Source organism: Acomys russatus, chromosome 1 (assembly GCF_903995435.1).
Source record: "Acomys russatus chromosome 1, mAcoRus1.1, whole genome shotgun sequence".
NCBI classification, from domain to species: domain Eukaryota; kingdom Metazoa; phylum Chordata; class Mammalia; order Rodentia; family Muridae; genus Acomys; species Acomys russatus.
Window position 1 is genome coordinate 43,484,011 of NC_067137.1, and position 20,989 is coordinate 43,504,999.

Below are 20,989 nucleotides of genomic sequence, written 5' to 3' on the forward strand. Positions count from 1 at the left end.
CCTTATCCTCCTGCTGGTCCCCATCCCCCTCTCTCCTTATCCTCCTGCTGGTCCCCATCCCCCTCTCTCCTTATCCTCCTGCTGGTCCCCATCCCCCTCTCTCCTTATCCTCCTGCTGGTCCCCATCCCCTCTCTCCTCATCCTCCTGCTGGTCCCCATCCCCTCTCTCCTTATCCTCCTATGCCCCCACTTGTCCCCATTCTTCTCCTCCCATCCCCCACTATGTTCCTACTGGTTCCCATCCTCCCAGTCTCATACTCTCCTGTCCTCCAGCTGACCCAGTCCTCCTACCTCCTATACATTCCTGCCTTCCTGCTGGTCCCTATACTTCCTTCTCCTATACCCTTCTGTCTTCAAACTGGCCCTCATCCTCTTTTCTTATGTATTCTCCTCCTGGTCCTCATTGTCCCCTCTCCTATAACCCCATATTCTCCTGCTGACCCTATGCTGCCCTCTCCTATATCTTCCTATGCTCCTGCTGGTCTCCATCATCCCCTTCTCATACCCTCCTGTCCTCTTGCTGGCCCTATCCTCCCCCTCCAATATCCTCCTGTCTTCCTGCTTATCCCCATCCTGTCCTGTACCCTCTCTTCCTGGTTGTCTCCTTCCTCCCCCTTTTTTCTTTTTCTAGATATCTCTCCCCCCACCATGGTCCCCTTTCTAGTTTTATGACGTATGCCCTTCCCACATACATATACAGTTATAAAAATTAAATCTACAATCTTCATGTGAGAGAAAACATGTCTGTTTCTCAGAATCTGGCTTGTTTTTATTAAATGAATAATTTCTAACTCATCTATTTTTCACACAGACGTCAGGTTTTCAGTTTTTCCTTAAGGCTGGATAACATTTTATTGAGTATATATACCACATTTTCTTTATCTATTAACCTGCCAATGGATACCTAGGCTGGTTCCATTTCTGAGCTCTTATGAGTAGGGCAGCAATAAGCATGGCTGCACAGGAATGTCTGTGGCCCTGTGTGCTGACTTAGAGCCCATCAGGCCCATGCTCAGGAGTGGCATGGCCAGATCATACAGTAACAGTAACTAGTTTTAATTTTGGGGAAACCCGCCAAGGTGACATCAATAGTGGCTGCACCCACTTTACAATTAGGTGCTAGAACTCTCAAGAACTAGGCCTAATGGCAGGATCATTGGACACAGGCCCATAAAGTAGGACTCCTGCCCTTCCTTGTGTTTTGTGTTTCAGGCAGGAGTTGAGCAGCTTTGGTGTACTATGTGACCCACCATAGTGTTCTGTCTTACCTGAGGCCCAAAGCTATATGGTCTATCAGCTAAAGGACTCAACCATCCCAGAATCATCAGCAAAAATAAAACTTTCTTCCTATAATTTTATCATGCCAAGTGTCAGTTACAGTAATTGCAAAGCTGACTAACACAGACTGGGAGGACAAGGGAGGATTAAAGATGGGCCATGAGTGTTAATGAAAAAGCTAAGATGGCTATGGAGAAATAACATTTCCACTGCTGACAAAGATACATAATATGTAAATGTGCTTTTAATGCAAGCCCAGGGAAGGAGGACATCGGAACCGGAGGAGAATAGGGCTGTGGCATTTATTCATCTGTGCTTTGTGGTGACTGGAATGTAATGAGAGAACTGCATGCATTTGGAAGAGAGTCTTGGTGACTCTGAATGAACATGGAATTGTCTTGAAGGACCTGGGCCAGCTTCTCTCAATCTGGCCTTTCAGGCTTGTGTGATTCTTTCAGCCTTCCACTCACTCACCCATCAGCCTTGATGTATAGAAGAAACATTCGCAAGATGTGGCCTGGATGGCTTCCGTGGGAAAACGTGAGATGAGAGCAACTGCAGCCTAGGACTACTGCTGAGATTAGCCATCCTGCTTCCTCAAGCCTCTGACTCTAGCATGTCTTTACCCAGGCAGCTTGACACCCTCATTTGCCAATGCCTGGTTCGAAAGCAGTGAGGACTTCTACTCACACAGGAGGACCCGGGATCCATAAGCAGGTTCCTGCTGGAGAGAAGGCATGGTAAGCATTGTCCCTTCTACTAATGCCCATGACATTCTAGGTGCTACTCAAGTTATCTAAGCATGAATTTAAACTCAAAGGTACCATTTACATTTAACTGATCACTTCCAGCAGGGTAAGCCCCAAGAGGCAGGCTCAGCCACATTTAACTTTGCAGTAAGCCCAGGGCCTCTGCTCACTTTAAGGGATGGAGTGTTAGGGCTCCTCCCAGCAATCAATATTAGGGTGAAGATGGTCATTCCAGAAAGGCCCCTAATGGGATAGGTGACTTTGAATTAATTTATTAAAAATATTAGTATATGTATTTTATTGACACGTACATGCCATGGCATACACACGGAGGTCAGAGGAAGAAAACTTGTGGGAATTGGTTCTCTCTACCATGTTGGTTCTGGAGGTGGAGGTGCTAAACCTGGGTCCTCAGGCATGACGGCATGACGGCATGACCTTTACCTGTTGAGCCTTGTCCCTGGCCCTAAATCTTATTTTTAATTATAGGATAATCCAATATAATTGTGTCTAAGCCCTTACCTTTTGTGCTGGAATTGTGGAATAAGTACCGGTATATTGAGCTAACTAACCAACCTGGCACCTCACACACTTAGTTTTTCTTGTAGGGAGAACTTTTTATACATCAGTCTCAACAGCTCTGAGACATACAACACAGTGCTGTGGCCATGTTCTGGGGAGCAGCCCTCCTATCTGACTGAAGTTTCACCCTCCATCCTGCATTTTCTGAGACCCACCTCAGATGCTGGGTCCCACCACTTATAACCTGTGTCTAGAAGCTCAAGCCATTTGTCCTGGGCTTTCTTTTGGACTTAATATTCCAGCCTTTCTTCTGTAACTGCTTCTTTGCTGAAATTAGGGCACTGTTGTCATTATCAGAGCCCAAGAAACTTCCAGACCTTTCGTCTTGGTAGTTGGGGGTGTGAAAGTGTCAGCTCCCAAGAAATTTCTCTCTCCAAAGTCTAGGATTAGACAAAAGCCAGCACTCTCTCGGAGACTTGAAAAGCTAGTTCCTACTTGCTAGAATGAGTCATTCTCCTCATCTCTGGCAAAAGGGACATATGGTCCTTCCATGCTAACCTCCAGGGTCCCTCAGCCTCTACTTCCTAGTTCTTGCTTAAATACTTCAAAGCCTCCCACCCAGCCCATTGCTCCCTTTCTCCCAGGTGTCCATTCCCTTAAAGCCCTGGAGATTTCTTCTTCCTCTTGCTTCTCTATGGTGATGTCCACCATACAGACAATTCCTATCTGGTGGGGGAAAGAGGCAGTGTCCTGGATGGATCCCCACTAGATTTAGCAGGTTAATGCTAAGAATCAGTCCCCTGGGCAGGGTAGCCTGAGACAAAATGATTATGTGCCTCCTGACCAGCCCCTAACAGGCCTCCCGTCAGGAAATTAATTTTAAGAAACGGAGGGAGGTCACTCAGAGGCCAGATGAAAATCCTGCAGAGTTCCCTACCCTACTTACAGAGGTGTCTCCAGCACACAAAGCTAGATCTGAATTCTCAAGAGGGCATGTGTGTTCTCTCTCACTTCCTTGCCCAGTTAGCTCCATATTAGGTGAAAAAAAAAAAAAACCTTAATAGGCTGGATGACAGTCCTCAAACTCCCCAGAGAGGTTGGCTGACTATGGCATTTAAGGCGTTTAATGGAAGAGAGGGTAGGAAAAGATAGACAAGGCCTCCCATGACAGGCAGAAGTACCAGCTCCTGGCAGTGGCCTACAGTGGCCTCCAAAGACAATGAGGGGACACAAACAAACTCCACACAGGGATTGCTTTAAAGTGGCAAAGCTGGCCACTGGGGGAAAATTGCCCTTCACTTTGCCCACCTCCAGGACCCTGCCTGAACTATGGACAAGCAGGACACTGGAGACTTGACTGTGCCGCCAAGGTAGGTCAGTGCTCTAAGTTTCTCTTACACAGGAAAGTCTCTTGGATCTTCTGGGCCTGGTGGCCAAAGACTGAAATTACCCTGGGATCTCCATCTCCCCTGCCCCAGAACCCATCAAGATTATCACAGAGGAGCCTAGGATAACTTTCCAGGTAGTGGGTAAGTCTCTGCCATTCTTAACATATTTAGAAGCTATTTGGCCTATATTTCTTGCTTACTGTTATAAAACTTATCCTTCTCAGATCTCTGTGGTGAGTGTTGGTGGCTGTTGATGGTCAGCCCACTATTCTGGGGCTACAGGTCCTCTCCTCTATTCCCTCTGAGGTCACCTGATAGCTCACTCCTTCCTCATTACATTATCGGGCAGAGATATCATGGCTAAGTTACACTTTTCCTTTCCAACCAACTCCCTCTGAAAATTCTTCCCCTTCTAGCCTCTGAAGAGTCCCCTTATTCACTGACTAACAATGTTTCACCCTATCCCCTCATTGGCCCACAGGTATGGGACACTTCCTCTCCCACAGTGGCCTCACATCATCCCTATATTAAGATCCTACTCCAGGACTCTATTTCCTAACCCTGTTGCTCCCAATACCAAATTTGTCTAAAACATAGAGTTAAAAACCTATCATATGGTGCTTTTTAAAAAACATTTATTTATTATTATGTATACAGTGCTCTGTCTGCATGTACACCTGCAGGCCAGAAGAAGGCATCAGATCACATTACAGATGATTGTGAGCCACCATGTGGTTGCTGGGAATTGAACTCAGGACCTCTGGAAGAGCAGTCAGTGCTCTAAACCTCTGAGCCATCTCTCTGGCCCGGTATATGGTGCTTTCTTGATAAAGGCATTCTCACATGCACTTACTCACCCCACTACACTTCTATCTTGCCTGTACTAAAACCTGATGGTTCTTACTGTCTAGTCCTGACCTCAGGATTATTATTTTTTAAAAAGATTTATTTATTTATTATATATATAGTGCTTTGTCTGCATGTACGCCTGCAGGCCAGAAGAGGGCACCAGATCTCATTATAGATGACTATGAGCCACCATGTGGTTGCTGGGAATTGAACTCAGAACCTCTGCAAGAGCGGTCAGTGCTCTTAACCTCTGAGCCATCTCTCCAATCCCCAGGATTATTAACGTGGGTGCCATTCCTCTACACCAGGTAGTCCCTAACCCTATACCCTATTCTCACAAATTCCCTCCTTTACCTCTCATTTTATTGTCCTAGACGTTAAGGACTTTCTGTACCATTCCTTTTCATCAAATTCACACAATCTCTTTGCTTTTACCTGGGAGGATCTGGACACCTGGACAGCATTCCAGCTTACTGTGACAGTCATCCTGCAGGGGTTCCAAGATAACTCACATTTTTCTTAAAAGTCAGGCTCTTGCCACTGACCTCCTCTCCCTAGAGCTGTCCCACAGCCACTTAATTCAAGATGTGGACAGCCTTCCACTATGCTCTCCCTCAGTCCCACTGTCACAACAACATACTGCTCAGCCTCTGAACTGTCAAAAGAAACAAAGGATACAGTCTCCCTTTTGAAAGCTTGCCTTTCTCTTAGGTCAAGTATCTAGGCTTTCTGCTATCCCCTAACAGCTGTGAACTCTCTTGATCACAAGCAGTACCTATGACGCTGCATACCTCCCACCCATCAGGGAAAGGATTCTCTCCTTCCTTGGCCTGGTGAGTACCTTAGAACCAGCATCCCTAATATTGCTCTTCTTGCTTACAGCTAAGGGTTCCCTAACTGAGCTTCTGGATCCTACTAAGCCTGTTGTGCCTGTTTTCCCTCTCCTTTGAGATGCATCCTCACAGGACCCGGCCCTGGCTTTCCCAGATGTTGACCAACCCTTTAGCCTATATATTACTGAAAAATGGTAGATGGCTCTGGGACAATTGAGAGGATTCACCTTTGCTCCGGTTGCCTACCTTTTCAAACAGCTAGACACAACAGTCAGAGGGTGGAAACCTTGCTTATGGCCACTACCAACAGCCTCCCGGGAGGCTTCTAAGCTCACTTTTGGTAGCTTTCTCTGTTCTCTCAGCACACCGCCTCAAAGATCTCCCATTTTAAGCTTCATCTTTTTCACATCACCTTCCTAGAAACCCTGATATCTCATGTGGTTGCTGCTCTGCTCGTAACCCCTGCTACTCGCCTTCCCAAGACCAGTATCCTCACCATTCCTGCCGAGAGCCACTTGAAACCCTTACCTGCAGAGACCCACAACTTTCTGTTTCCCCTCTGTCACATCATGACTTTAGTTGGTTTATAGATGGGTGCTCATCTCAGCTCCATGGGCTCCTGGCCAAGCAGGTGATGCCATAGTCTCCTGTGACCTGGTTGTAGAATCCATCCCTCTACCCCTACACACTACTTCTCAGAAGGAAGAGCTTATAGCCCTCACCTTAGCACTAGACAGAACTATCAGCATATACAGAGAATCTAAATATACTTTCCACATTCCATGTTACTGTGCTTTGATTTGGCAGGAGAGAGGTGTTCTCACCACTAGAGGCCCATCTATTACCAGTGGGGCCTCTAATTCTAAAGATGCTAGAAGCCTCTTACGTTCCAAAGAGGCAGCAGTTATTCATTGTTGGGGGTACCAGCCACCTACCAATGGTGCAGCCTTGGGAAGTGCTTTTGCTGACATTACTGCTAAAGAGGCAAGCTTTAGCATCCTACCATCCTTCCTCTAGTCTCCTCCAACCTTAATACCTGTGTACTCCAAGTCCCAATGCCAGGCCCTCCAAGTTATGGGAAAGGCCACAGGTCCTTCTACGGTACAGGTACTGTCTTCCTGACCCCCAAGCAGAGCCTTATTTACAAATATTTTCACACTGGAGCTCAACATTTCTATTGACTTCTCTAACTCCTGCTCTACCAGACTTTCATCACCCAGGAATGTTCTACCTGTACTCAAACCTCCCATCAGGGGGCCTTGTGACCCCCCCCCCTTCTTTCAACCCACAGCAATTTGGGGGTATTCTGGGACGGACTGGCAGATCTATTTCATACAAATGTCTCCTAACAAAAACACAAATATATCTTTTTACTGTGGTAGACAATTTCTCAGGCTGTGTAGAAACTTTTTCTACCAGAGCTGAGGCTACAGAAGTGATGATCTGTTCCCATATGAGTGACAGTCCACCCAGATCTGGACTTCCCAGATCCACATAATCAGATAATAAGACTATATTCATTTCTAAAGTCATTCAGTCTTGAGGGACTTAGAGGTACAGTGGCACCTCCAATTCCCTACCAACCCCAGTCCTTGGGAAAGGTAGAAAGGGCTAATGGAGCTATTAGGATTCATCTATCAAAACTATTTTCTGGAATTTGGGCCACATCCCTCCTTCTTCAGCCCTCCTTATCTGGAACCAGCCCCACTTTGCGACTGTTCTATGTACCCTCTCTTGCTTTCTTGAAACACCTTGTCCAGGAACACACTGATCTTGTCCTTCTGCAGCCCTCTTTTGATCCTGTCACCCCAATCATATTGCCAGGAGATTGGGCTTATTTGAAAGTCTCTCTCCCACACCCTGTGCTGGATGGGCCCACATCCAGTCGTCTTTACCACACCAATGGCAAGTAAACTTCAAGGAATTAAAGCCTGGATCAACCTGTCACAGCTCAAATGGGCCTAGACTGCTTATCTGGTAAGTACAGCTGCCAGTGTACCGGACCTCTAGAGCTTAAGCTTTCCCACCTACCACATATCCCTGAGAAAGGCCTCATTTCTCACCCTCCTGATCAGGGCTCTCTTTGTTCTCTTGGCCTCCCAGACATCAGGACCATGACAAGCCAGGAATACAGATATATGCCACTCAAAATAATAGACTCCTTGGTTTCGCCTTCTGTCTAGTCTCTGGCTGCCACTCAGAGATCTAACTTTCAACACATAAGCAGCCTGTTTCCACAACTGCAGCAAGAAGCAGACCAGCTCCAATTTTTGTGACAATCCCAAGTACCTTTGTCTTCTCCAAGACCAAACCTGGCCTGCATTGACTATCCCTCCTGGGAAGAGAGCCCACATTGGAGCTGTAAGTACCATTATTCTAAGCCAGGGTGGAGCATACAGCCTCAACAGATGTTCAGTGGCCTCATGCCAGCTTTGGTCACCTTCACAATCCGGGGCCCCTGGGTTAGAGGATGGGTCCAAAGGATTGTGGGGCAGATTTAAATCTATAGGAGAGGGGCTAGCTCATCTGGCAAAAGGGGAGTGGTAATATTTATATCCCTTAAGGAAATGCCCATCATCCTTTTTGGTGATAAGGTGGAGGTTATTCAACAATCTGAAATCACCCTGCAAGCCCAAGCTGCCCAAGACCTCTCTTAACCCAGCCCTTTGAAAGTCTATTCTAAATGAATCTGAGTCTTCTCCATACCTATAGCATTAACAGTGGGGGCCTAATGTGTTCCGTTACAGCAATCCTTAGGGGCAGCTATCCCTCTTACCCATGTAATCCTAAACTCTACTTTCTGTAACCTCAGCTCCCACCCCATTACCTCTGGTGCCTCTTTAGTGTCTGGAGATACCAGGTGACTGTTCAATAACCACTCTCTCAGTCAGTCCTGCCCTTCACCCTCACATACTAACATCTCAATTTCAGGAAACTCTTCCTGGTGACAACTCAAGCTTTAGCAGTGTATAGACAAATCCGCTCATAGTCCTTGTTTTCCAACTCTGTTATTTCCCCAATACACTCTACACACAGAGAGAGAGAGACAGACAGAGACACAGAGAGAAAAAGAGAGAGAGAGAGAGAGAGAGAGAGAGAGAGAGAGAGAGAGAGAGAGAGAGCGCCAGCCCATCCTCATGAATGGGCAGTTGGGAGCTTAGGCTATTGATTGACCTGTAAGTGGATCCCAGGCTCAACTCTGAAGCTCACAGGAATTTAAAGTTTTAGATATATTAGCATGACCATTGTTTGTAATCTGCACTGAAAGCCTCATTGTATGTGTCTGGAAACAGCTGGAGTGGGATCACACATTTGAGTCATAGAATAAGCTGTGGGTTTTGGTTTTAAATCATGAACACTCCTCTGTCTAAGGGCTGGATACAGAGACTGGACAGAGATGTTTTCAGCACAATGGGAAGTACTTTTAAGTCTATTCAACCAAAGAAAATTTAAAAATTTGAGCCTGTGACTATGATAATAGTAGTCTGTACTTCACTAGAGCTCCATTGATTGATGTTAAGACTCTGGACTTTTGAAGTCTTGATATAACAATAGCATACTCAGAGGGAAAGAAGATATAACAATAGCATACTTAGAGAGAAAGAAATCTGAAACATTTCTCATTTTTCACATATCTTAAATCACTTTCTTAGACCTTTATAATTTGCATTTATGCATCTTAAATCGCTTTGATAGACTCAAGGTATTTAAGCTTTCCCATACTCAGACCTTTACAACTTGCATTCTATGTATCTTAAATTACTCTCCTAGACCCTCACAACTTACATAAGCTCCAAACCTTTTCTTTTCATTCCATCATTTCCCATGAGAAAGAAATGGTAGTGAAGTTACATATACTTTTTATAACCTTAGTAAAGATGACTGCTGGACACACGATTGCTTCCATCCTGTTGAGGTCATCAGCCAGGACGCAGGTGAGCAACAAGAGTGCTATTTTAAAACATCTATTTTCCTAAACAAGAGTTAAATTCTAAGTTACATAGACAGTATGCTGTCATAGATCTATTTGTTTAAACAAGAGTCGAATCACATATATAGGATGCTATAGCAGCTTAAGATTACCTATGTATAGCTTTAAACATTATCAGCCATTTGTTATAAGACTTAATCCTTTTGTTGCAGATTTTACAGATTCTTTTAAACCATATCAGTGAATTTACAAATCCTGAGATAGTTTATACAATAGTTTTAAGAGATTTTTTTTTTTAAGTAGAACAAAGAAATTGTAGAGAGAAATGATTTCTAAGAGTGGAAAGTAGAAAAATAAGAGGCTTTTGAGAGTGTAGAGCAAAGAAAGTTTATACAGAAGATAATTTGGGGATTATTATTTGTGCAGTGGCAGAAGTTGTTACCATACAAGAGAATCTGGAAAGCAAGTGTGCCATTTTTGACCATTGAGCTACCATGAAGCCAACCTGTTTGCAGTAAGACAGTAAGGTTTCGGTGAAATCTCTAAGCCCAAGAAGGGAAGAAGAAAGGCTCACAGACCAGAATTCTACTAGATGGAAGTTCCAATAAGCTCCAATAAATCCCAAAGGTGCCTGAGAAAAGGGTGGCCATGAGAGACAAGAGTTGCAAGCTGGAGCATTGTGAGAGTGAGGATGGTAGGGGCCCAGGGGGGCATAAAGAAGGTGCAGGACTTAGAGAACAGGCCCTAGGGTGAGGTGAGGAAACACGTGAGGAGGGAGAAAGGGTTGGAGAAAGAGGGGTAAGTGTCTTGGTGACAAGAATTTTAATCTGGTCATCCTCAAGTGTAGAGAGAAATGTCCCAAATCACAGAGAAGAGGCACCCCTTTCCATGTTGATGGGGAGCCAAGGGGGCAAGAGGAGCATGTTGATACATCAGGCTTTTATAGTCACTATAACTATAGACGAGACAGGCAGCTCTGCAGTGATATTTACCTAGTAAAGGAGAAATGAGCGGTTAGAGCAGGTAGATGGGAAAGCAGCTGAAGAGGTGGACTGGAGACGCTTTTAGGAAAAGGGAGGATTCCAATGGAGGAAGAGGGGAAGTTGTCTTAGCTGAGAGGTGTCCATGTGATGGCGCCTGGAGCCAGAGAGACTAACGGGACAATTATTCATGAGCAAGGGAAGAAGAATAGTTAGAGCAGGTGGAGGGAGGAGAAAGGTGAAGAGGCAGACCCGAGAAGTTGGAGTCCAATGTGGCGGGTGGCTTCTAGAAGTCAGCAGAATCAAATGATTCAAACATACTTAGGGGAGTCAAATGAGTAGATTGGTTGGCTTAGGAGTGGCTGAGCCACTTGGAAGGGCGCTCATATGTCCCTCTTCTGGGTTTCAGCACCAGATGTATAAAGTGAAGACATGATTGATCCAAGTTTTTTATTGTAGATCTGAGGGAAAGTACAGCCAGAGGCATCTGGAAGAGTCCTGCACAGGGAAAGAAAGAAAGTAGTACACTAAACATGGCCAGTAGACTGAACCAGGCCATGAAAGGAGAAAAGGGGAAACAGAGTTGCAGAGAGTGAGAGAGGAGAACCAAAAGGGGTGGGGGTGAGAGAACTGAGAGAGAGAGAGAGAGAGAGAGAGAGAGAGAGAGAGAGAGAGAGAGAGAGAGAAGACGAAGATTCAAGAGAGTACATGGCCAAAATTACATAGGAATGAGAGGAGAGGCCCACGAACTGGAGAAGTTTAGGGGAGGGGGCAGACTGAGAAGAGCTGAGAAGAGGTAGTATGCCAGGATGGCCTCTGTAACAAGTACTTGCTATGCTGAGGGCCTGGAGGCCAGCATGTGCTTTGATATGTGCTATAGGCACCACGGTTCGTCATTTGTCCCGCATTTCTACTGGACCCAACAGTTACTAAGTCTAACTCACTGGTACTTCTTAAATAGTAGGTTCAGCTTCTGACAAATTATCAGTCTCTTATAAATATAATTAGTGTTGAGACTAAGCAGAAGGAGGGAAGAACAGGTGTTTGCTTTAAACAGCTGCATGGAGGCACCTGTGCGACCCTGTAGACCAGCTGACATCCCCGGGATTGGGGAGAGAGAGATACAGCAGTGTGTACCTACCTGTCCAGTGTCTTGAGCTATAGCCTCGGGTGGTGAAATCCCCCTGTCCTCACTCTTTATGAATCCTGACCGGGCGGTCACTCTTGCCTCTCTCTCTGTGATCGGCAAAGTGGATTTCCTGTCAGAACGTGTCCTGTGAATAAACACACATCTAGTCATTGTCGTCAGAACTTAGAAGACCACTCCAGGGCTGGTGACCAAAATGCTTCACAGCAGCCGGACACAGACATGAAAACAGCAGCCACCTCTCTAGACATAAAGTCAGGGAAGTCACTCAGGGGACCACAGAGAACGGCTTTCTCTATGGCCTCACGCAGGTTGTTAACTGGTAACCTGACTCCATAGGGGCCATGGAGAGTGGGGCCTGTAGGTTTTTGGCAGTGTCAGCAGGAGTCCCAGGGCACAGTAGCTAGAAAAGTCATTCAGTGTAGCTGGAGTAAGCTGCATCCAAGCCTCACCCTGCCTCATTTAACTTATCATGCTTTTAATTATTAAAGAAATGTGCAGTACCCATAAGGAGAAACAAAATTGTAAGGCAGAAGTTTGCAACTGACTGCTGGCATTCTTTTTAATGCCCTGTCACATTCGCAGCAGCTGTAGGTTTACACGCTGCCCTGCAGATGTGTAAGGTCATGTTACTGTCACATCACAGAGCCCGCGCACTCCATGGCCCCCCACTCCCATGTGCAGGCATGTGGCTGTGTGACTCTTGAAGATGAGTCGTGCTCTCTCCCATCCTTGAACCATGGCTGCCTCTGTCTGCACATTTCTCTGAAGTACGAGTTTTGTCATGGGCACAATCCTAGCCCTCTTACAACAAAATACGTTTTGGTTGTTTTGTTTTGTTTTTTTAAGATTGCTGAAGATGGTTTAAAGAAATGCCTTTCCAAGAAAATAAAGTAGGAACCAGTCCTGGATTCTGGAGCCCTAAAACAGGCTACCAAGCACCATGTAGTGTGTAAATATCTTTGCCCGAGGGATGCAAGATGTGTCGGCCATGGTTGACTTGTGTGTGTGTGTGCTTGGGAAAGAATGCTGTGGATATAAAGGGAAACCTGTCTTCCAGAGGCAAGATGGGGAGAGAAAAAAGAAGAAGGGAAAGGTGAATGATGAATGTGGGGTAGGGAGAGCAGGAAGAACGAAAGATGGTGTGGGTGGTGGGTGGGAGAAAACCTGACAGTTGGCTTAATTCAGGCTGGTGGGCACCATGGGCACAGACTTGGGTCCTTGTGAACTGCTTAGTGGAAGATCTGTCATAGTGCCCCAGTTTCCTGGGAAAACATACTGCTCTACACAGTATGAATGCATGCCCATCCTCCAGTTTATCCTGTTATCTTAGAGGATAATCCAGCTTACTGGGACACCATAGCTGCATCCTGACTGGTTCTCAGGACAGTTTATAGAGCCCTGCCACAGTGGTTGGTGGGTAGTAACTGCCTCATCTGGCCACTGCTCTGGCCACACAACCAGTTATGTGCATGACCTGGGTCCTTCCCACTGAATAAGACCAGCTCTCTTCTGCCCCCACATCACCTGATCCACCCTTATTACCTAAATCACACCCAATAGTCTAGTCTGCTGTACAGGGCCTGTGATAAGTAAGATTGAGGCTTCAACTTCCTTCCTAATAAGGGAGCTTGGGAAGAGCCACACCCAGAAGAGTGGAAACACCCTGGGTAGGAAATAAGCAGGAGGAACTTACCACCTGCAAATTACAGTCCAGGTGAGACTGGCCAAACCACCAATGAGGAGTGCGCCCAGTGTGATGGATACCCAGGATGCTTGGGGTAGCCTGCCAGAATCTGTACAGGAGGACACAGGTCAGCAGATCTGACCAAGCATGGCCACATCCCTACCTGGCTGGCTCCTAGCACAACTCTGTGGGACTCTGTTGGATAAGGGTGAAGTCTGACTTCCCTGACAGCCATTCATGCTTGATCTATGAAGGTGGACTCCCTTTTCTTAGTGGGCTTCTCACCCCACCTGATCTGGTAAACCCAGATTTTGAAAGAAGTATCACATAGCCCGCAGGAGACATTAAAAGCCCCACCATTTCCTGATAAGGAACTTGACAAGCAGACACAGGGAATTCTTGAAAATACCACACCCTATGCTGAGCAGATCCTAGCCTAGAGCAAATGACCTTTAATTGTACCTAGAAGTCATCCCTCACACCTATGATAATTAAGTACTCTTTTTTCCTTCTTGTGATAGGACCTCCCCACCCCTAACACTCCCCAACCCTCCCAGTCCCCCACCCCCAGTTGAGCTAGGGTTACTATATATAAATGAGATCCTTTACCACTGTATGTATATTAAATATCCTGGCACCCTTAGGCCTATGGAATCAGACACATTCACCCTCAAAACCCCTCCGCACTGCCCAAAGTTTATAAATAAAAGCTGGCTGGCTAGGGTGCTCACTTGCTTTCTTGCTTGTCATTCCTCCACCATGACCATCTGAGACTTCGTTTATTCCGGGAGAGGGATAGGGGGAGCAGGGGTGGGGTGGGGGGACTGCCAGTAGACTCCCAGTGGTCAGGCAGCAATGGTGGAATTGCTTTTGCAGCCACTGGGGCTTGCTCCATCACTGACCCTGCCTTGGTGCTGACCCCACATGATGCACCACCAGACCTGTGTCCCACCAGACCTGCCTGCCAGCAGGTTTCAGACATCTGCCTGCTTCTGCACTTGGCATAGCTGCTCAAACAAGGAGCTGTAACACCTGGTATCGTCATGGGCTTGTAGAACTCCCAAGTCTCTATGGTCTTTTGAGACCTGCAGTCTCATTAAAAAATGAGCTAAGCTGTGATACCCTGTACAAAACTCATTTTCCACCTCTAACCTGCCCTAGTGCCTAGGCTATGAGCCTCATCCTAAAGCACTGATCTAGCTGCCCCTAAGTGAGAAATGCTCTTGTCTGGGGGCAAGCAGTCCCTGGACCAGCCCCCCAGAAATGGGACCCAGGCCCTCCGAACCTCCCTGCCCCCAGATGCAGAACAGATGCAAACTTTTCAGATAATATGCCTTTCCTCCAGTGAATTGTAGGTAGGGAGAGCTGGCAGGAACTGGCCCTTTAACTGGGAGAGAGGCTCGGGTCTAGTGACCACCACAGTTGTAGAGCTGGGACAGGGATGTTCTTCCTTTCTCAACTAGGACAGTGATCTTCCTAAATGAACTTCTTAAGGCCCCTAAAGGACTCAGATGGGACAGGACTGTGGACACACAGCCTTGCACCTGAAGAACATGACACACGGCACTGTTTTCATATGCATTTTGGGATTTGCAAAGATTGTGAGATGCAGCTGGGGTCCAGGAAGGCAGACTGTAGCTCTGTACAGTTAGAGCTTTTGGGAGGATCTGGGGACAGATGGCAAGTTTCCCAGTGACATTCCCTACATGGAGATGAATCCAACCATTCATTGTAAATTAGAGAGCAAAGGGCAGAACCCTTGGACCAGTCTAGCCAGGGGCCTGCAACATCTGGACTCTCCTGTCAGTTGTCTACCACTGGCTCCCTGGCATTGTTAGAAATCACCCATCAGAATGCTGGTTTTTAAATGTCACATACTGTGTCCATCACTGGGAAAGGTGCCACACCAGTAAAGCAATGAGAACAGTCCCAGCAGGAGGCTGCGGGAGCTGGGTCAATGCTGGCTAGGGAAGATCTGGAGTGAGAGAGGAGACAGTGGAGGCCTGCTAGCTTAGACTGGATTTGCAACTGGGACCAGCACCCCAGCTGTTCTCTCTTCTAGAATCTAAAAGCTCTCAGAGTTTGACCCTCTTGGAAGCTGAGGACACTAGCATTTCTTAAAGTTTCTTAATGTTGACCCCTGAGGTTTAAATTTGGCAGTGTTCCAATTAAAAACAATTTAGAGGGATTCCACATCCTACCTAGTTTCTTTCCTAGCCACTGCCTTACTAAGCCCTCTCTGTCCTTGCCCAGTACAAATTTAGCATTCCATTAAGCCACCTACTATGCCTCTGCCTGCATGTGACTGTAGACTCTCAAAACTTGGCTTGTGCATCCTGCTCAGCTCCAAGCTCTACTCTGAGACCTTTGTGCAGGGTGCAAAACCTCCACACATTTGTCACTCTGGAATGATTTGAAGATTAATTTCAGGCCTGGTTAAGACCTTCAGCTCCACACTTTCAAGGGCCATTGCTCTTCTTGCTTGTTTCTGGAGCGTGTGCTATGTGGTGCTAACACATCAAATGAAGAAATTCTGTCCTCAACACTTCTCTGGCTTCAGAGCTAAGCATTCAGAGAGGAATTCTGAAGATGACCTGGGCCAAGCATTAGAATTGCAGACAGGTGCCCTTTAGCTGAGTGACAGCATCCAGAGCTTTCTTCTGGGCCCTTGGATCTGTCTCATGGGGTGACAGGAGCTTTGCAATGTTTCTAGGCCTACAGGGAATTAGCATACTGACTTTGGTGCCTCTGGCTCACCTTGGTAGGTTTCCGTTTGAATTAGCTTTCCTGAATTTACAACTGTAAATGTGGGCAGAAGTGGCCTCACATTCTGCTCTACACATTCTGAAGCAAGATTTACATCTAAAAGGCGTCTCGTCTAGGGTATGCTATTGAAAGTAGTCAGGGTGCCATTCCATGAGTTCTCCTGCCACTAGGCAGGGGAAGCCTCAGTTTGGCACATCCTCAAAGAACATCCCTAAAGTCTAAGGACTCAAACAAGATATATATTTTTTTAATTTCAAAGAAACTGGTCAACAGACAAGGCAAGGAAGATACTCACCTATACAGGTCTTCTCATCCTCACCTAGCACGTAGGGGTCTGTGCACACACATCGGAAGCTTCCCTTGGTGTTCTTGCACTTTGCAGAGGGATGGCAAGGTGGGTGTGTCAGGTCTACACACTCATTAACATCTGCAGGACAGTGCACAGTCAGTAGTAGGGGAAAAAGACCTGTGTCCTCAGCGCCTTAGAGCAGACCTTTCCTGGGCCAGCTACCACCTAGGCCCACCCTTGCTATCAGGAACATCAGTGTCACAGCCTGGCCACTTTCCCATGTGTTTGGCCACTGCACACTCCCTGTGCAGAGCACCTCAGTCCCGGTTTTGTGGCCAGGCCTATCTCACCAGCTCCTGTGGCTCATGGTCTACCTATGTCCCTGTCCCTGCTTAGGCTGTCATTCATACATCTACCTAGCCCCCACTGCCTTTTCCACATACGCATAAGTCACTGACCATAAGGACCAAACTTGCGTTTTCTGCCTCACTGTGTGAAGACTCAGTTAAGCAGAGTCAGCCCTGCCACAGTATGGTACACACTGTGCTTGTGGAAGGTGATGGATGACAGACAGATACTACACATTTCTCTCCTCCCAGTGTATCCTGGGGTCTTATTCTTAATTTTCCTGTAGGCATTTGTGTGTGTGTGTGTGTGTGTGTGTCTGCCACAAGGAGTCACCACAAGCTGAGAACCTTAGCATCTGTTTCCTTTTTTGGTTCTGGAGGCCAGAAGCTTAATGAAGGTGCCAGGGTCCAGTGTCCCCCCAAAGGCTCGTATTTTTCCTTTCCCAGAACAACTCTGGATATGTCCCACCTTGTAGACTCATTGCTGTATTTCTCAGGCCATTCCAACTGTCCTGCCTTGGTATCTTGTAAGGACCCTGGACCCCGGGTGAAGGCCACCTGGAAGCATCTGCAGAGATTCTGTTTTTAAATAGGACCACATCCTGAGACACTGAGGCTTAGGACTTGGATATATCTTTCTTGGGGACAAGTCAACCTTAGACTCAACACTTCTGTTTACTCTAAACAGAAGTCACTCTAGGAGCTACTGAATTTGGGACCATACTCATCCTGGGCTTTTTTACAGGAGTAACCCTGAGGTGTATGCTACAAGTCTACCCTGAGTAGAGATTTATGTTTCCTACAAGGAGAAAACATCTTGAACACAAGCATCAGACAAAGAAAAAAATTGGAATGGCACATGATTTTGAAAACTCCAAGTCTGTCCCTAGTGACATACTTCCTCCACCAAACCCACTTCTCCTAAGCCTCTCCACATATTATCTCCTGGGGACCAAGTATTCAAATGCCTGAGACTATAGGTTTCATTCAAACCATCAGAGGTGGATTTTAGTGCCTAAATGGGATTTAAGCAGAGAAAAGTAAAATGATCTCTTTGGACTTTTTAAAAATGTCGAAGAATTTATAGCTGGTAGCACTTCCTTCTATAGCCAGTCACCTGGATTAGCACACTGGTTGGAGATCTGTTAGTCACATATTCATGCCAATTCACCACAAAAATATTTAGTGTTTACCATTCTTTAAAGGCTTGCTTTGTTTCCTTGTAGTTCCTTCTTTGGATAGACGTAGTCAGAGGTAAGATTTAGTGAAGAAACCTGTATGTATAAACACATCTGCACCTAGAGTGTTTCCTCAATTCACCTCCATTATTTGCACGTTTTGAGAATGTTATACAACCAGTAAGGCAGAAAACATGGATTTGCATTAATAAAACTAATACTCTCTCTTCCTTCCCTTCTCTCATCTTGTTCTGCAGAGACAACTGCAGTTTTAAGCTTTTAGTCCTGCCATGCTCTTTGCAAGCTCATGAAGACTTTATCTATGTATCACATACAAATAGATGCCATTTCTTCCAAAGAATAAGAAGAATTCTCATCAGTGGGTCACTTGCGCTTTTGTTCAGTGGTGTAGCTTAGGTGAACATGGTTCTACAGTACTAGCAGACTTTCCTCAATGTATCTAGCATTGTATTTCACGGTGTGCATACATTCACTGTTGGAAGGGCACTAGGCCTTGTTCTTGATGTTGTACACTTGCTAATGAATTTAAATAGACAACCAATGGGCTCGACTGAGTGACCATTCTCACTGCACATTTAAACACTTGAAGGCAGAAGTGAGCTGAGTGACTTCAAGCAGCAGAGTAGTTAGCTGCTGGGAGAGCTGTACTGCCCTGGGAAGAGAGATCATGGTTAGTGCTGCTCAATGGGAGCCTCGCCCTTACCACACTTGGCTTTGCAGTGTCTCAACAACAATGCCAATGCCAATTTAATCTATCTTCTGGTCACAGAGTCTACACTATAAAATCACTTGTTGCATATAGGCCATGCCACCTGATGCTCCTACCACCAGGAGCACCTGGGCAGCTCAGAAATTAATTCAATGTTCACTAAGTCCTTCATACCTACTGACTATTGTGGCTACATCCTTAACTTTAGAAATCCAGGAACTGGTGAAGTGAAAAGTCAGGATAAAAACAGCTGAAGGGTGTGGACTGGGGACAAAAAGTAATTTCCATGACATAAAATTGTTGAGTGGAAGCAGGAAGGGTGTGCTGCTCTTAAGAGTTCATCAGAGAGGAGCCCTGTGAACCATTATGTCAGCTCATATTGAGTAAGGTCAGTGGTCCACCCAAGGATACTGAGGACATGCAGAATTTCCCTTCGCTAAGCTTTCCTTTAAAGTCATAAGTCCTAAAACAAAGAGCCTGAATGAGTATGTCAAAGTTCAGGTTTTTAGACAAAATGAAGTAAGGTATACAAGCTCAGAGCACACCGTACCAAGGGCTGATCAGCCAAAGAACATCACTGTGCCAAATCCCGAGGGTCACACCCTAGTGAGACACTGCCAGTAAAGAGGACCAGCAATCCTAGTCAAGTGAGCATTTCTTAAGGTTCCAGGTTTGTCATAATGTTACTGAAGATTAACTACAGAATGTGATGATTCAGAGTGATCAAAGGACCAGTTGTCAGAAGCAACATATGCACACAGATGTTGCCACTTCATAGAACATCTGGGTTTCTGTCGCTCTTTCATAGGCATTCTGTCTTCTGGCAGAGAATCTCTGATGATGTTCTCAGTGATAAAAATCCTTTGTCTTGTTCCCTGCCTTACTATTGCTTATGATTAGACCCAAAACAGAGTTGGCAGTCTGTCAGCTCTGGGGCTTCACAACCCACATTCCACTGGCACAAATCTGGGAGAGTGGAAGTGTTGGTTTACATTCAGGTTTCCAGGCTAGGTTGGAGTTTTCTTGTGGTAGCTTCCATCTCTTACCTGGTGGGCTTCAGATCCATTGATTCCTGGGCAGCTCACCCATTTTCCTAACCGTGCTTCCTCTCTTCCTTGTCCTGTTTTCTTAGACTACAGTTATGCACTGGGGGAACCCAACATGACTATCTGCCATGGTGTGCAGAACACAGGAGTCAGCCATGGCCAAGGCTGAGACTTAACTCTCTGCCTCTTTCCTAATGAGGGTTTAGAAGTGATGAGCATTGCAACCCTTCAAGAACAAAGCATTGTGGCTTTCACAATTGAAATGAACTGTTCATCCTTGTGGCAAAGGATATGTAAACTAATGCTCACCCTCAGACACTGGATGTTTCCCACATGCTCAGAGGTGTCTGGCATGTTCACAGTGCTCTGCAGAGTCGTACCACCTTTCCATAGCTCTTAAAAAAGACAAAAATATTTGCATTTTATCTCTTCAAACCAGTCAAGTTTTTTCATGACATCACCTCTGTATTCAAAGACTTTGCTAACTATATCCCACAGCCAGCAGGCCGTGGAAGGCTGACTCTGGCAATGCACTCCTTCCATGGGACCCCCTGGTACGCAGGGACTTCTATTTAGGAGGCTCTCATTCATGTGACTCATGAACACTGAGAAAAGACATGCGGTCTAACAGCAGGCCTCCCCATGTCTTCTCTCCCTGCTCCCTGCCTCTAGCAGAAGCACTGCTCACAGGAGGCAGATGTTAAGGAAAACAGAAGACCCTAGCTACTGGAACAATAGGCTCATTGGCAAGGAACTAGAGGCCAGGTGCAGCCTTTCTCACAGACTTATCTCTGCAGACAAAACCCAGGACTCAAGCTCTTCCACCAGAGGCTGACAACCTTGCCAACTTCCCAAGCATCTTGGGCGATCCCTACTCAGCACAGTCACAGAGAGAGGCAGGTGTAGGAAGCCAGGGGATTCCTTACAACAGGACCTGAGAGTGCCCGTTTCCTTCTGCTTTCCTATTAGTGGCCATGAGAAGGATTGAGAAGTGAGTCCCTGATCCTGCAGAAGCCAAGAACATAGCTGGGAAGGGAATGCACAAGGTGTGGGGGTGATAGTTGTGGGTCTTTCTACGGGTGTGTGGAGTGAGCGCCTTCTGTTACTTCCTGTGTGGAATGGGCTCCGTAAGTTCTTTCCACAACCTGTCTAGAACTAATTGGCTCCTTTTCTTCTTCTTGCCTAAATCACCATGAGTCCAGATTTGATGTGACTATCTCCATGTTTTGCCATCTGGGGAAATAAATGAAGTGTAGCTAACAGAGGGAG

The 20,989-nt window shown here is 46.2% G+C and overlaps 1 protein-coding gene across 1 annotated transcript in view; it reads right to left on the bottom strand.

Annotated features, from left to right (window-relative positions):
- Positions 1 to 1,798: 1,798 nt before the first annotated feature.
- The window catches only part of Tpo (thyroid peroxidase), a 62,644-nt gene continuing 43,453 nt past the window's right edge, over positions 1,799 to 20,989 (bottom strand). Inside the window, exons 13-16 of the mRNA XM_051153593.1 lie at positions 16,426 to 16,557; positions 13,374 to 13,473; positions 11,672 to 11,804; positions 1,799 to 1,999 (exon numbers count right to left, since the gene is read on the bottom strand). Coding sequence (XP_051009550.1) covers positions 1,961 to 1,999; positions 11,672 to 11,804; positions 13,374 to 13,473; positions 16,426 to 16,557 — 404 coding nt within the window. The 3' untranslated portion in view covers positions 1,799 to 1,960. The remainder of the gene's footprint in view (positions 2,000 to 11,671; positions 11,805 to 13,373; positions 13,474 to 16,425; positions 16,558 to 20,989) is intronic.